At 39.4% G+C, this 17699-nt stretch overlaps 1 protein-coding gene across 1 annotated transcript; it reads right to left on the bottom strand.

Annotated features, from left to right (window-relative positions):
* Positions 1 to 8364: 8364 nt before the first annotated feature.
* On the bottom strand, positions 8365 to 9600 carry LOC124263275. Its single transcript, XM_046697866.1, has one exon. It carries the CDS (start codon positions 9598 to 9600, stop codon positions 8365 to 8367), a length of 1236 nt encoding a protein of 411 aa, XP_046553822.1.
* Positions 9601 to 17699: the final 8099 nt, after the last annotated feature.

The following is a 17699-nucleotide window of genomic DNA, read 5'->3' as shown; positions in this document are numbered from 1 at the left end:
GCCATACAGCTGCCAGTAGAGCACGCCATACAGCTGCCAGTACAGCACGCCATACAGTTGCCTGTAGAGCACGCCATACAGCTGCAAGTTGAGCACGAAATACAGCTTCCAGTACAGCACGCTATACAGCTGCCTGTAGAGCACGCCATACAGCTGCTTGTAGAACACGCCATACAGCTGCCAGTAGAGCACGTCATACAGCTGCCTGTACAGCACGCTATACAGCTGTCAGTACAGCACGCCATACAGCTGCCAGTACAGTACGCCATACAGCTGCCAGTACAGTACGCCATACAGCTGCCTGTACAGCACGCCATACAGTTGTCAGTACAGCACGCCATACAGCTGCCAGTACAGCACGCCATACAGCTGCCAGTACAGCACGCCATACAGCTGCCAGTAGAACACGTCATACAGCTGCCTCTAGAGCACGCCATACAGCTGCCTCTAGAGTACGCCATAGAGCTGCCAGTACAGCACGCCATAGAGCTGCCAGTAGAGCACGCCATACAGCTGCCAGTAGAGCACGCCATTGAGCTGCCAGTACAGCACGCCATACAGCTGCCAGTAGAGCACGCCATACTTAGCCTTTCCGTGAACACCCGGTGTCAACAGTGAATGTTCAACCATCCGTGTAATGGTTTATATGTTAAGTTTTCGTTTTGTCACAAATGGAACTGTGTTGGGGATAATCCTGACGTATTGTTGATGTTGGGTTTATACAGAACTACGAGCAAAGGCGAATGTTTCAAAAGGGGCAAAGAAACTGTGTCATTCGTTACTGATCCAATGGTGCAATGAACCCCAAACGTCATATGCAAATGTAAAGAGACATCAACTTAGTAGAGCTAAGACACCCCCATTTTAGTCTTTCCAAAACATTGTGTCGGCAAGTTCCCAATATCGTAGGAGTTCGAGCCGAGGTTTTTTAGTCTTTTCAAAACATTGTGTCCAGATATTCAAGCTAGTCCTGCCTACAATATATTCAAACTAATGAACATATAGTTCTAGATTAATATCGACTGTTGATTGGTGGGGGAGCAGCACAATGCGGCCGCCGTTCTGTGGTAAATAAAGGACAGTTTGATCACTCGTCCTCCTTAGCTGAGGATGTTGAATTTCATGTCATAACATGTACATACGCGATCGCGGCATTCGTGACCAACTCGTGTTATTCCGGGACAAGCCGAATAGCAAGTTTACGGAAAGGAGCGAGTGGTGACGAATGGTGATCGCGGGTGTGTTGATCGAAAACCGGACAAAGAGTCTCATAATCATTCACACTGAGGAATATTCTCGGACGGTGGAGGGAGGCATGCGTGCGTCCATGTTTTCATGAAAACAACGTCACAGATATGAAGGGTTGTTTTGTTATGAAATTCGTTTCTTGGATGAAACGATGGCTTGAGAACTTGCTTCAATAAATGCCGGTGTTGCCTTATTGATCAATGAAAGATACCTGAGTGCACCAGATGCGTCACATGCTTGAAATTGCCCGCGGAGATCCGGGTTATACTGGTTTTTGGCCGATCAGCGAAAACCCTTCTTCAACAACGGAAAAAGGTGTTCGCTCAATAGGTCCCAAAGCGGAGTTAATTAAGCACGGTATGAACAATGCGGTATCGTCTCTCCATCACTTATATATTGAAAACATAACACCACATAGAGAGGACACTTGGTCTTCCACAACCAATGTTTGTCAAAAGAGGGGACTAACAGGATCGGGTGGTCAGGTTCGCAGACATGGTTGACACACGTCATCGTCTCCGGATTGCGTAGATCGATATTCAAGCTGTTGATCACTAGGTTGTCTGGTCCAGACTCGATTATTTCCAGACCGCCGCCATAAAACTGGAATATTGCTGAGTGTGGTGTAAAAATACACTCATTCACACTCACCCAATGGTGTAGATCGATACTCATGATGTTGATCACTGGATTGCCTAGCCCATACTTGATTTTTGGCAGACCACGGCCAAATAGCTGGAATATTGCTGATTGCGGCGTTAAACAACAAACAAACATGTTTGTATAACCATCTAGATGGTACCGCTCAGTCTCCAGCTAGGAATGTACACATTTGACTTCAGTATCCCAGATTCTGAATGATCTCACACAGTACATAAGGAATGGAAGATCTTGATGACTAATTGTTCATGGTGACGCTTTAAAACAACTGAAACATATTCTTGCGTAAATAGCATAGCTGATTTCTGCTTCTCGTACATTAGAAGCTGTTGACTGTGGTTGACTAGTCTGTCATTATTGTACAGGGTATCCAGGACGAGACAATAACGAGACTATTGATAAGGTTGAATGATTAATTCATTTTCTCATAGTCCTTGGAATCTTTTCGACATTTGGATTGGCTTATACGTGTAAACTTGCCCATGGGAATACATACCTTACTATGCATATATACAAGCAATGTTAAATATATATATGTTACACCCAATGCGTGCAACTGCCTTTTAATGCGGGCAATTGAGCATACCGTTTGCCAATGCGTCCAATGTGCAATACAGCTTGCCCAATGCATACAACTGTAATGAACTCTTAATGGACTCGTCTGGTAAAGTAGACTTAAGTCTACAGATGACTTGGTAAGATTGGCTGGTATGTTGGTTAACAAGCATCAGCATGTTTGTAAAAATAGGAGTAAATAAAAACTAGTTGTCACAAAGCCTTTATTGATGCTCAAGAGATGATCAAAGGGAAACAGTGCTTTCATGGGAACTTGGTTACGATGTCAAGACACCTCTAAAATGGTTCATACCCATAACCCCTACGCTCTCATTTCTCCTACACCCTAGTTCACCTACAATTAATCAATATGAGACAAAATATTATGGATGTCAACTTCTTGTCTATACACAACGTTTCTGGGCTTTCCCTTGACCCTTCGTCATTGATTCACCTGACGAAGGGACAAGGAAAAGCCCGGAAACGTTGTGTATAGAATAAACAAAAGCTTGGCATCCATAATATTTTGTCTCATACATGAATACCAACTTCTATATGCCTCTCAAGAACCTAATTAATCAATAAATGTATTCTCACCCTAAAATGGAACAAAATGTGATACTATGGACTTGTTTAAATCATTAAGGATAAACTAATATTAAAACAACATATTGTTTTTCAACTTTGAATGTGTCTCTATTCAATTTTGGATACATTTTATTCAAATGTAAATGTGTCTTTTAGCAGAGAGGTTTATATGATTTAATAGTGGGTCTTTTTCTAAAATACCATACCAAACATTGTCAGTTGCAATTCTTGTATGTTTTGAATAATCCAAATTTGAAGGTCATTCCAAATGGTTTTGGTTACATCACATTCCCAATATACATGGCATAAGTTCTCATTCACATCATTACAAAAAGAGCATATTTCATTGTCGGCCATTTTCATCTTCACCAATCCTTTTTTAGTATAAATAATTCCATGTAGGAACTTATATTGAATGTCTAGAATTTTAATGTCGCTTAAATTCTTTCTATAAGTATTAAAAGTCTTATGCCATTCAAAATCAATAGCATCAAATCGGTCCACCCATTTATGACACATATATATGGTTTAAAATCAGAAACCAGTTTATTATAAAAGTTCCTTGAACCTTTTGTTGAGGTAATAAAATCCCTTTGTAGAGAATTATGAATGTGATCATTACCGTGTATGTATCGGTATCCTTTCAAAGTTTTTTTTCCCAGATTCGGGTTAAATGTTTTAAATATATCTTAGATCCAAAATCTGACGTCATGTTTATTTTTCAAATCTTCTAAAGACAACAAGCCCTGTTCATCATATAAAACCTTGATGGTTAAAATTCCTTTATTAGCCTAGTGTCTGATAATGTGGTTTGGGTTTTTAAAGTTATGATTGAGCCATATGGGTGGAGTTAAGATTTCAATAATGTAATGTGCTTCTGTGGTATTTTGGTTACAATATAGTTTCCATGCCTTTAGAACATCCCTCCAAAAAGGATTTTCAGCTTCTACAATATCCTGGCGATTTCCACCATATTTATATACAGCCTTCAATGGAAAATTGCAGGGGTTATATAAATTTGAAGTTTTCATGTAACGTCTCAGTGTAGACAGTTTCATGGCATCAACAAAGGCTTTAATGTCAACCATGCGCAGACTCCCTTCAATGTTATCTTTTTGTCAAAATGCTCCGTTTTATTTAGTCTATTTTGTCATTCCAAATAAATTTGAAAAATAATTTCTCAAGTGAAGTTGTAAATGCTTCCGGTTGGTTTGTCAAATTATGAAAGATATGAACCAACTTTGAAATAGCCATTGTTCTAATAACCGTGATTTTGCCAATAAATGTTAAATACCATTTCCTCCATGTTGATAGCAGTCTACTGATCTCTTCCAGTCTTTTTCTTGTATTGATAACCCATAAGTCATTCAAATCAGGAGTAAATGTAATTCCCAAAACCTCAAATTCATTTCTTTGCCATTCTATGTTCAAATCCTGACAAATAATATCTCTGCTACCCGCTTTAGAGCCCATACAGATTGCTTTAGTCTTATCTATATTTATTCTTAATCCTTACATGCCATAAAAGAATATTAAGAGTGTCAATAGCTGTGTATTAACTTTCATCTGAGCCCCAAAAAAAAAATAAATAAATTCAGGATCATCGGCATATTGCCCTAATTTATATTCTTTATTATCAATTACAATACCCTTTATACTATTATTTTGTTTGATTATGCATACAAAATTTCAGCTACAAAATGGAAAAGGTATAGTGATATTGATCTCCTTGCCTACAGCCCCGCTAACTGGGAAATTCTTTTGTAGCTGAAATCCTTGGATGCATGAATTTTAAATTTACTCCTGATTTGAATGACTTATGAGTTATCAATAGAAGAAAAAGACTGGAATAGATCAGTAGACTCCTATCAACATGATTTTGATTTTTTCAATATTACCCATAATCATCACTACAGGTCAAAAGAAATAACTTTTTTACATGTCTAAGATAAGTAGCAAATATCAATGGTTGCCACGTTACTAAATTTGCTGGCAAATCAAGGAAGATAAATATATAATATATGATTTGTATAGAAGAAATGGGAATTATCTTTCCAAGATAGAAGTAAAAAAAAGTAAAACAAACTAAAAACCAAGGAAAGGGTGACGTACTGGCGCTTTGTCCGCCAATCCCAGTAAATTATCTTATGTCATTAGGTACATTATTCACAGTTTTTAACCTGATGACTGCGTCTAACTTGTGATATTTTATATGTAATAATTGGAGAACCCAGCTGTATCAACAATGTATACCTGCTTACATATTTCTAAATGCGTTGTATATATACTCTGCATATTTGATTTGGGAGCAATAAAAAACCACACCACCACCCCCAAAAAAACAGAAATGAAGAAAAAAAAAGAAATAAAGAAACAAAACAAAAACCAAAAAACCCCAACAAAACAACATATTGTACGTTATACGTTATACATATTCCAGCCAATGTTTGTAAGCAGGAAATACAATCTGTCAGTAGATCTAGTTAAGTGACGAAGATCGTATAATATAAGCTTTTGACTGATAATGGGTTGAACACATTAGTATATGAACGCGGTGCCAGCTTGAAATGTACATATTACCAACATGAGATTTTCCGATGTGACGGTTGTTAATCAGCACGGGGACACCTCACTGAGCCTGCACCTATTGTTGGAGGTAGTGGTTCAGTCGGCCGTGGTAGATGGGTTAACAATAGGGGGATTAACTGTAGTCTACTGCACGGGGACACCTCACTGGGCCTGCACCTCGTGTTGGAGGTAGAGGTTCAGTCGGCCGTGGTAGATGGGTTAACAATAGGGGGATTAACTGTAGCCTGCTGCACGGGGACACCTCACTGGGCCTGCACCTCGTGTTGGAGGTAGAGGTTCAGTCAGCCGTGGTAGATGGGTTAACAATAGGGGGATTAACTGTAGCCTGCTGCACGGGGACACCTCACTGGGCCTGAACCTCGTGTTGGAGGTAGAGGTTCAGTCGGCCGTGGTAGATGGGTTAACAATGGGGGATTAACTGTAGTCTGCTGCACGGGGACACCTCACTGGGCCTGCACCTCGTGTTGGAGGTAGAGGTTCAGTCGGCCGTGGTAGATGGGTTAACAATGGGGGATTAACTGTAGTCTGCTGCACGGGGACACCTCACTGGGCTTGCACCTAGTGTTGGAGGTAGAGGTTCAGTCGGCCGTGGTAGATGGGTTAACAATAGGGGGATTAACTACACTCTGTTACAGTAAAGTAGACCTCAACTCCTGAAATACTCTGTTCACATAATTTATTCATGTGCATGCATATAATTACATCCAAAACATAACATATTGTTTCACTTGACATTCTATCCATTTCGAGAATGTATTCTATGTTCACATAACTTACTCATATACATGCCTATAATAACATACCCATTTACATTTAAACCCCAACCAATTGCAACACAGAATCAACATATTCTTTAGCACTTTTCTTCCTGGTCAACATGTCCTTTTTTTCATTTTCAATGTTTGTGTCGAGATTCAGGTACTTTCTTCTCTTTGGTGCCTATCTATCACCAGCCTCAATCTGGAGAAGAACAGTCCTGGTATCATCCTCGATAATCTCAAGGGTATACGTTACGATCACTCACCACTATACCCTGGATGCATCCACGACTTGGGGCGATGATTTTATTACTTCCCTTTGCGGGCTTTTTATCCAGTTAGGTGCCTACGTTGGGAAGTTGAGCGTACCAATCACTACTCACTTTCGCGTCTTAAATTATCTAACCGTTTAAACTTGGCAACTCAATTGATGCAGAGGTACTCTGAAAGAAGTAGAAGGCGTTCTTTTATATATTCTCTTTAAAGTTTCAGATCTGTGAATTTGTCTTTATTATTTCCCAAATATATGAGTGGCACTACGAACAAACCTTTGCAACTGCGACCGCAATCTTTGTTGACACTGGAAAGCTCGGGTGTAACGGCGGCTTAGTTGATTGGCTACTGTGAGAATGCGGAGCCAGCAAAGGGAGGTAATAAAATCATCGCCCCAAGCAGTGGATGCATCCAGGGTATAGTGGAGAGTGATCGTAACGTATACCCTGGAGATTATCGAGGATGTCCTGGTATGGGACTGCTCCTTCTTGATCATATCAATGAACCTGTATATGTTTGGATGGTTGGTACCTGACTTGTTTAGCTTCGACTAATGAGGATCTGTTTCAATGTAAAGGTGTAAAGTGGCGAGGTCACGTGACGTAAATCGTTGAGTTTTCGCATAGGTTTCGCTTGGTTTGTTTGCTTAACGCCCCATCCAGCCAACAGCTTTCCAGCTATATATCGAATCTAGTCCAGACAATCCAGTGATTAAGCATCGATCTGAGCAACTGGGATACGATGACATGTGTCAACCAAGTCAGCGCGCCTGACCTCCCGATCCCGTTAGTCGCCTCTTACGACAAGCTTGGGTTGCTGATGACCAACGCTGACCCGGATCTTCACGTTATTTTTCATTTAGGCAAGACAAGTGAGTGAGTCTGTGAGTGAGTGAGTGAGTGAGTGAGTTAAAATTTACAGTCACATCGGCAATATTTCAGCCATATCGTGACTAAAACAAGTTTCAAATTGACAATAAATACATGTAAATTATAAAAATCTGTCACCGAAGGACAGTAAAACCAACTAGAATATCACAGTAGTTAGAATAAAACTAGCATATCTCTCTAAAATTGGACTTCAAATTAGGACAAGACAGGTAGATCACCATGCTAGGGATCACGGGGACTTACAGTGCTTTTGCTACCTGCATGGACCCTAATTGGACTTACACCATCCCCTCAGCCGCTGACGATTGTAGGAAAAGATTAACTGAATTCTAAAAGAGCAAATACACTACGTTTAAAAATCTGGTTAGCTTAAATTTAACTTTGAAAGCTTGGGGACTTAGGTACCCTCTCAGGAGGACAATAATTTTACGATACTTCAACCCCCTGCGAGGATACAGCTACTAACAATCGCAGTTGCTAATTTATACTACCATGTTTAAAATACAATTTATCTATTTACAAGACATATCATTCAAAACTTATCTAATAATTCTATTTCCTTTTAAAATTATAAAATGAAAATTAACATTACCGAATTGTTGTGACATTGAAATAGGCAAGACAAGAGTCATATTGTAGAATCGGTTGACAAAGGAGAGTGAACTAACAAGAATACCACCAATTATGCCAGGCCCTTTAATGTGATATCTTATCTTACGAAAACCATTTCAAATTCAACTCTGTGAAAGAAATGACTCACGACATACTGATCACGATCGCTAATAAGTTAACACTGATGTTCATCACTCACAGCGAATACTTTTTGCAGACGTCTCTTCAACAATGTCAGCCATGTTCGGGACAAGGAGCAACGGCCCATTGGGAGAACACCCTCCTGCATATCCGCCACATCTGAGATGAATTACAGTTCCATTATTCCTGTAAGAGATGTCCATAGCTGCATTCCACCCTACTTCTCTCCATTTCTGATCTGGGGAAACGATCCATCCCGTTTTTCGCAGATTGATTGTGAACTCGCCTTTAACACCACACTGGCTTACTGATCTATTGTAGTGCATGGTGTAACAGTCAAAAGCACTACCATACTTTGGGGGATTTCCTGAAAAACGCGCGAAAGTGGTTTCGTCTTGTTTAATTTCCATTGTCTGCAAATCTACTCTGATCTTTTCATACCAAACCTCTCCTACATAACTCAGACAACTACCAGGCAGCTTGCCTTCTCCGCCACAATTCCAGTTTGTTATTGCAGGGAAAATACCATGATTGTGAAATTGAAGTGTGAGATACTCCCTGGGATTCCCGGTTCTCATGTCATGGCAGTAGATCCGGGTCTTATAGAAATGGAACTTCGGCAGCCTCATCCAGTACTCTCCGTCAGTACTATTGGGCTGGCACTGCTTCACACTGGCACACGACGATGGTACCGCCAGCTGACAGTTGGTAAATGTCCAGTTACCCATCACATCACATTCCACCCGAGTCTCGGGTAAGAATTCTTTGTCACAAATGTACTTGAGGACAGTTCCAACTGGACTTTCCAAGTATGAGACTGTTGTATTCAAGGTTGTGTAGGATATCTCGGGGATGTCCGATCTCAAACAACCAGATACCACACATTCTGGGACCGGCGATGCCACACAGCGTGAATTACGGCTACACGTGTGATTAACACAAGGACCTGCAAGAGTTGTGGGCCAGTTTTCGATGTCTGACTGTACGAAGGAGAAAGCAGCATCTTGTATGTTGGAAGGGGCTGAGTCCATGAAGGAGTGGCTGTTGAGCTCACACATACCAGTTCCAATGTTATAGTTGATTGATTTACATCCTGTTTTCAGAAGACAGTATCGGACACATATCATCAGTCCACTTGCTTTAAAAGAGTGGATTTGAACATCTGACAGTCTCACTCCCTTCTTCAGATGGTACACACTCCTTACATCCGTGCACATCTGTCCTACATTTTGTGAAACTTCAGTTACAAGAACTGCAGCAACGTACGCCAAAGTTGTAAGATGCATTCTGTTTGTACTACTTCCCAGAATTCGCGGTCGTGTCAACTTGGTATCAGATAGATTTCAAAGTGCGGTCCTTCATATGTGACCGCTACACTAAGATGAGGGGTTACTTGAGATGGAAACTGTGGCTGTGCTTAGCGTCGGCTGAGGAGGTTTGTCTCCACATTGATTTATAGCCATCATGTTTACTTAATGATGAACTCAAATCTGTAGAGACGATTAGGTCATCCAAAGAATAACTGCCCTGCATGAGAAGTCTGTAGTTGTTCCCACTTACAAGGCCTCAGATAACATAACCATTATATGTAAACATCATTGCGTAAATTGTTTCATGTCGCGCAATATTCTAACAGCTCCGACCTTTGGTGTGTACATTTCACAACTTTTGAGGTACAATCATGTATGCTCTTTTCACTATGATTTTAAATAAATTTCCAACTTGGTAATCACCTTGTGTGAACGAATGTTAAATATAGTTAAACCAGGGCTCCAGATAATATTTCAACATCAGGAGTAAGTACTCCTTATTTTTTCAATATAACAGTACTGGAAAACTTAAGCGTACATTTAGAGTACTGAATGGAATTTAATGGCGTATCAGTAATCTTGTGTTTCGTTTCATATATGCACCACAACATTGATAGTGTTGAGTCAACAATAAAACAATACTTTTTTTCAGATAAATACTTCCGTAAATGATTCTAAAACCGTACACCATTGCTGTGGTGCGTGTCTGCTACGTTTCCTAAATTATTTCCTATCGTATCGTGCATATCTTTTATCCATACATACGCCGATATGGACTTTATCTGGAGCCCTGTAGTTATCAAGGAAGAACATTGAGAATTATCAGAAGTTTTGTGGAATCATGAAACGATTTATGTTTTTTTTGGACGAAAGGAAATGGCAATACAAAGAATATGTAAATGTGAAGAGACATTAAGTCAGTAATGCGTAAATGATTATTGAATAATGGATTCCTACAAATCAATCTGATTGTAGACGTTGGTCAATTCGGCGACCGTCTGTTCTAGATTTTGTGCAATTTCATTAGAAGAAATGCAGCTACGAACGCTTATAAGATTCATTCTGTTAGCACTGCTTCCTAGATTGCACCGCAAAGTCAACTTGGTATCAGATAGAATTCAAAGTGCGTCAATTCATATGGGACCAATGCACTGAGATGAGCCGGTTTCCTGAGATGGAAATTGTGGCTGATCAATATGTTAAGTGGTGCATACTGAAACTGTCTTTATTACCATCATGTTTCTTTGATTACAAACTCTTAAAAGCGGTTGAGACTACAGTTACATGTCCTACATGACAGGCCCGGGGGGTATCTAGATTTATCCAGATTGTCTGTGACTCTGCATCAGGAGGGTTTTCGCTTTTAGTTGCTCATCAAGCTGTCCGACTATACACGTTGAACTTCGTCTACAAATCTGTATTTGACATAAGGTTCTGCATTTACATATACCTCATATATTTACACGTAGTTGAAAAGGACAAAGACCTTGATGTCGCTGGGGGTATAATGATCTATTTGGTTTACGTGTGTATATTTAACATTATTTGCAGAGTGTTCGTGGCTTGGCCTGCAGGACAGCTGGGCTCGAAATGAAATAAAGATGGAGACCGATCGAACTTTGGACTGTATAAAATCATATAGAGCAAGTGGTTAATTGCATGACAACGTAAAGGTCCTGTTTGTAGGTCCTATGGTATTCAGTGGGTCATGTATTCAAGGTTATACCATCATCCTTGTTTTCAATATGAGGTCACATGTTCCAGGCCTCAAAACACAGAAGACATAATAAACATATCTGGATCATTAGGTTGAACTATAATCCCTGGGGAGGTTAAGCTGAATCGTTTTATCTAAGAGGTCGAACAAAACAAACCTTGATATAGAATAATCGTTTGTTTCATTGGGTCGAAATATTCAACCATTGCATGTCCCATGTGGTTGTAAACATTCCTTGTCCGAACACGTAGGTTGAGTTCAACCGTTTGTTATGAGACGTCCAACTCGCTTTTACTTTATACAGTTCTGTTTGATAAATGGTCCACAACAGTCAATCGCTCGGCACACGCTATTTCCCATTTATTTTAGGTACCCCACTTACACACGTTAATAATATATTGTCCCTCTAATGCACTATTGTTGTGAACAATATTATTTTTACCGAAGATTTCCAATCAGTCGATAGCTTTTGCAAATTATGCCACAACATCATGCATTCGTATAAGTGATTCAGGGCCCGGTTGTTCAAAACTCGGTTATCTTAACCGCCGGTTAACTCCTAACGGCCGGTTAAATCTTTAACCGGTCGTTAGCGAACCGAACGTTAAATATGTGTTGTTCAAAACATGGTTAGTCCTGCCGTTAGCTACCGTCACCGTCAAAGTTTAACAGTGTAGTTAACGTCATTGGTTAGCTTCTGTATATCCCACAATTCCGTTTTCTATTTACTTCCGGTTTACCAAAAATGGAATCGCAAAATGCCATCTTCAACCCGAGGAAAAAGAAAAGTAGAAATTTCCCTGCTGACGAGGAATGGTTAGTAGTCCAGTCATTCTACGGCCAGTAAGGCTGAACCTTAAACAAATTGCAGCAAAAGTTGCCCTTGAACATATAAATGTATAGAAAAGTATAATGAACAGAATTTTTATTTTTCACAGTTGAGGTGATGAAGTGAAGTGAAGTGAAATTGGGTTTTAAATAACGTCGTGCTTGAGAATATTTCGCTCATATGACGACGTGCATGCGTGTGTATGTGTATGTGTGGGTTGCTTGTACTAGCCCAGATTTAAGCTGGTTTTATAGTGCTAGCCCACTGAGATACCATGCCGCAGTGAAGCATGAATACCCCACTCTGACACATATCCGCAGACGAAGTTCAACACGTTGCTGAAACACCAAAACCAAAGCCAAAACCACATGATACACATACTCCTACTGTATAATGGATTGCATCCTAAATAAACAGTCCCAGAATGCCATAATCTTTACAGCTTATCATCAAGTATTCATGATGGCGATATAAGCTAGTAGCAGCTACTAGCAGACGGTGTCAGCATGCATCAAAATTCAAGCCACCGTTGTGGGGAAGCAAACCAAGGCCTTTGGGGTGACGAGTGGACGCACCAACGACAAGGCTGCCCCATCGCCTAACAGCACTGACTGACTGACTGAGTTTGGTTTTACGCCGCTTTTAGCAATATTCCAGCAACATCACGGCGGGCCTAACAGTAACTACAAGTAACTACTGTATTGTTAACAAGTTACAGGAATTTGACATGACCCACAATATGTTTCTTCTGGCCCATATAACTGAGAACAACTGGGCCACGGGGCCATTTCTTAGAAAGGCTGGGATACACACTGCCTAAATATATCACGTTGCGACGCAGTAGTTATGCAGCCTGTTACGGAAAGATTAACAACGTGGTAAACATATGTGGCATCTTGTGGGATAAAAAGGTTTAAATTGGAAATATGTATGAAAATACGTGGAATTTTCGTTGTTATGGAATAAGTCATATTTGGTTTGAAAAAGTATTCTGTAACTCGAAAATGTGTGGGGTCTGTGAAACCAAAGCGGCGATAGCTGACGCGATGGCCTAACTTACAAAATAAATGTTCAACACTTTGCACTATTTGCACAATATGGTTATGTTGTGTTTCATGTTTGCTGCTTGAGTTTGCAATGATCAAACTGACTTAAAAGCATGCATATTTGCTTCTCAAATCAATATTTGTGCGTGTTAGGACTGTATGTCCACTGTACATACATCATATGACTGTACAAACATGCAGTACAAAGAGCAAACTGCTGCCCTATATGAGGTAACGCTGCACATTATGTGCCACGTGACTAGGCGGTGACACTTCCCTTTATGCACGAATGCCCCAGGACGTAGTTGGATAAACAATACACCACGTGTCTGATCCTGTTGGTTGGATCGGTTATTTGTTTACACAATGGAGCCATTCTTCTGGTTTGTGCCCTGATCTCGACTCCACCTGAATGCTGCATGACAGGGTAAGTAGATGTGCATCTGTCGTACGTATATATGCGCTATTCTCCTACTCTTGTGATCATATTGCTCGACACTGACAATACTGTTCATGTAGGACTATTATAGTGGGTTTAAACATACCACCGACAACTTTTCTCACTATGTAATGTAATGGAAATGTGTATATATAGGGTATAGGAATGGTAGTTGTTCTTTCGTCCACACTTTCCCTCAATCTGTCAAACAATTGCGAAACTGGTTCCGTTTGATGTTTTGGTATTTTTACATTTTTTCCAAGGCAGCTTACTGCATACAAGCCTCTACTAATTGTAGCGATTGTATACGGAGAATAAGTCGGAAACTATTTAAGTATGAACACACGCACCATAAGCATGATTAAGTTGTATCTTTGTATTTCTAAATAAAAATTCTGTTTCCTTTGTTTCAATTAGTGCATAATGTATGCGCCTGAGATAGATTTTCTAAGAATCTACTAAATTTACACGATATAAATTGTGCATGCGTATCGATGAGAAACTTGTGAACTTTTCTTCCATAATTATCTTTCTTGAATGACAGAAAGACATTTAAGACACACCGACACGTCTATTCAGTAAAGTGTAGAGTCCACAATGCAAACTTGAAATTGTCATTGCATAGTGCTCAATGTCTTTTATCAGTAAATGTCTGAGCACAGTAGAAAATCGTACAGAGAAAACATGTTTACACAAGATCAGAGGCAGATATTCAACTCCATAGATTTGTACTGTTTACACATAATACATTTGGGTGAAGGGGGTATCAATAGATGAATACCACACCTGTTAGTCATCGTCTTTAGGTCTTATCAGTGAGTGAGTGAGTTTAAATCTAAAGTCACCTCGGTCTTATTTCAACCATATTGTGACTGTAACAATATTATTCATGAATAATACATAAATCAGAGTATATTAAATCCGTCGACAAAAACACAAAAATAATGAGAGCAAACACAGATTTTAAAATGAAAATAGTATCAAAATGAATACACAATGCTAATTAGAAACTGATCACATGTAACAGAGTATTTATGGCATCACTGTCTCCATCTCTCTCACGTATTACTCTCCGCTTTTCTCTGTCATAAGTGTGATTTGAGTATAACATGTGTTATATTTGGGATTACACTTTCTTAGTAAAGTACAGATTCTAGTACTTTTTGGGTTGAGTCCCATCCGGGATTCGAACCCGCACCCTCAGAGTCAGGCACCTAATCGCCAGTTCACAAAGTCAGACGCCTAGACCGCTCAGCCACCACGGCTTCCACGAAAATGGAAGTCGGACAACTGGTAGTCTAGACTGCGGACTTTGTGTACCCCTCTGATAAGTGTTAATTGGCACGGCTCCCACAGCCGAAAGCTATGAAATACACAATGCGCAGAATTACCGGATAGCACGCGACGTCGTCAACCATCTTGGGATCCGAATTATAGAAGCGTATTAGGGCCAGATTATTTTAAAAAATCACTTCATCAAGGTAAGGAAGAGTGTTTCATATTAAATCCAATTATGAATAATGAAGAAAAATGTTTAAAAGTCTGAAGAAACGAATTTTCATAAAACTGACAATTTATCTGTCAATTACTGTTATTTACTTAACTTAAGTGATTAAAAGTCAGTCCCTTGTAGAAATGTTCCCATTTCAAGCATAAATGTGTTAGCAGACGATGTTTTAACTTCGATACTGAAGTACGCTATTACAGGACGCGCGGAATTACCGGACTCGCTTGTATCCATTTACAGTTATGAAGCGGCACACTGTCCAAGCAGATTGTTTACCTTCAAACAACCCGTCATTTTTAATGATAGTTTGGGGGTACAGGTTTGCATGATATTTTTCATGCCTTGTTCTGAAACATTTATACAATTGACAAAAAAAAATTTGAGATATGATCAATTATTATTCTTCCAGAAATATGATTGATTCTACATAGAAGTGACATGCGTACGCCACAGTTTTATTCAACTTATTCACTTACGCACGAGTTCACACACCAAGCTTTGAATTAATAAAACAGTGGGTTAATTTTCACAACCGCGTTAAGATCAGCAAGAGTCGACCGAGTATTTAAAACCAATTGAAAAACAATGGAAAGGGGAATGTTGTTTCAATGTAGACGTGTTGCGTTCCCTTGTTGTCCCCATCATGTTTACAATAAGTCATTTATTTTATTGATTTGTCCATAGGCGGTATAACCTTTGGTTAATAGAAAGTTGGGCAATAGCATGAAGCATTTCCATTTATTCAAACCTGTAAGTAAACATAACGGAATGTGTACTGCTCTATACAATTCTTAAATTAGAAATAGAAACGATAATATCTCAACTGTTTCAGTAGGATTTGAAAGTGATGAAAATGACAGACATATTTACCATATCTTCCAAACAAATGGCATTGGGGATGTAAGTTTGTCTCTGTCAGGCACCATATGTCATGAGTTCTGGATGACAGAAATAAAGTGTACACAAATGTACATGCTTAATATTATTTTTTCATTACACAAGCGGTACGCTGGGATGTGGAGAAGGAGAAATGGTGTTGACTTTAAGGTATGGAAGCTTTGAGTTTACAGCCGCTTGGTGGCTGTTTGTTCGCGGTTGGAGCATTCGGGAACTGGGTGGGCATTAGGAAGTACCACCACAAGCATATTGTACCACTCCAATTTTCCCCTCTGTGTGTTGCCCCTCAGGGTTATATAGCTTTCGCGTGCACAACTCCCTTGCCATTGAATTAATGGGTTTGTTGCGTATTCCAAAGGTGGGCGGGGTGACCCTGACTTTCCTATTACTGTTTGTGAGTTAGTACCAGCCTCCTTTGGGTCAAAATTATACCGATGAATCCCAATCAAACTCCATATCGATTGATGATCAAACATTCATTTCAACTTGAGAATGTAATAAAAACATCAGACCAACTCTGGAAAAAAAAGTTTTATAGCGTTCGTCTCCAAAATATATAAAGTTACATCACAAACTATCATAATTTAGTTTTGATTTTCCGTGTGAAGCTTTTAAGAGGGAAAGGTAATAGTAGTACTGTTGTAGGACAAATTCTGATAAACTTCAAAAATAGCAAAATGCACATCTGTGGGTAATGATTGTCATGTGTGTAAGTTTGGTGAACTGAGAGCATGTAAACTTTAAGAGATATGCTCTAGGCAAAAGTTTCGGGACTAAATGATGGGTGGACACCTGACGATGTTTGATTTCACTTTTACGAGTTAGGTGTGGTGAATAGTGTCGCATTTTATAACTGCGTCATATTCAGTCATGTGTATGCCTCTCTTTGAGTAAGCAGTGAGGTGAAAGGCGGGAGTGGAGTAGGCGCTTGTAGCCGTCTGTATTCAAACTAAACCTTTTACTATCCCAGTCACTGGAAAAGTATTACGTCATATGAAATAATACATAAACTAAGTTGCAATGTGTACCCAATATCATCATAATGGAATTGCTAATGGCCGTATCCACTTTTTGTGTACTCTTTGAAACTGTGTTTAAGTGTGGACTAGGTAGTTAAGATTTCGGTACATCCCAAACAGTAACAGGCTTACTTACGTTTTATTCTGAACAGGTTAGAAACATATATAATTTGGAATCGTTTGTTCGTTGTGTAATGCTGCACTCATCAGTATTCCAGCTATATGGCGGCGGTTTGTAAACAATCGACATACATGACAATTAAGAGGTTCTCAACATCCCAAAGACAATGAAGTCAATAAGTCAAGTATGAAATGTAGTTCGTTATAGTCTTTAGTGATCAATCAAGCATATTGGTATTTAATAAATATAATGTTAAACTTACTAACCCAAACTGATGTAGATCACGAAATGTAATTTCTGATTATCTGAATATTGTATCCAAGCGTTTTCAGTCCAAACTATATCAAACACGTTCAGGGTTTAAACATTTTAGGCATCATCCTTTGGACAAGGATGAAACTATTTTACAGAGTAGTTATCAAGTAGACACCTTTCAGGGAGAGGAAGTGCACAAAAAATAGTATCAAGATAGAGGAGATATTTTATTGCTAACACTTTAT

The sequence above is a fragment of the Haliotis rubra genome, unplaced genomic scaffold (assembly GCF_003918875.1).
Source record: "Haliotis rubra isolate DU_JTF1 unplaced genomic scaffold, ASM391887v1 Scf877, whole genome shotgun sequence".
Taxonomy (NCBI): Eukaryota; Metazoa; Mollusca; class Gastropoda; order Lepetellida; family Haliotidae; genus Haliotis; species Haliotis rubra.
Note: the sequence above shows the minus strand (reverse complement) of the source record. Positions and strands in the feature narration are given on the sequence as shown.

Bases quoted from the DNA above. Each gene is read 5' to 3' on its own strand.
- LOC124263275 (XM_046697866.1), bottom strand. From the start codon at position 9,600: ATGCATCTTACAACTTTGGCGTACGTTGCTGCAGTTCTTGTAACTGAA.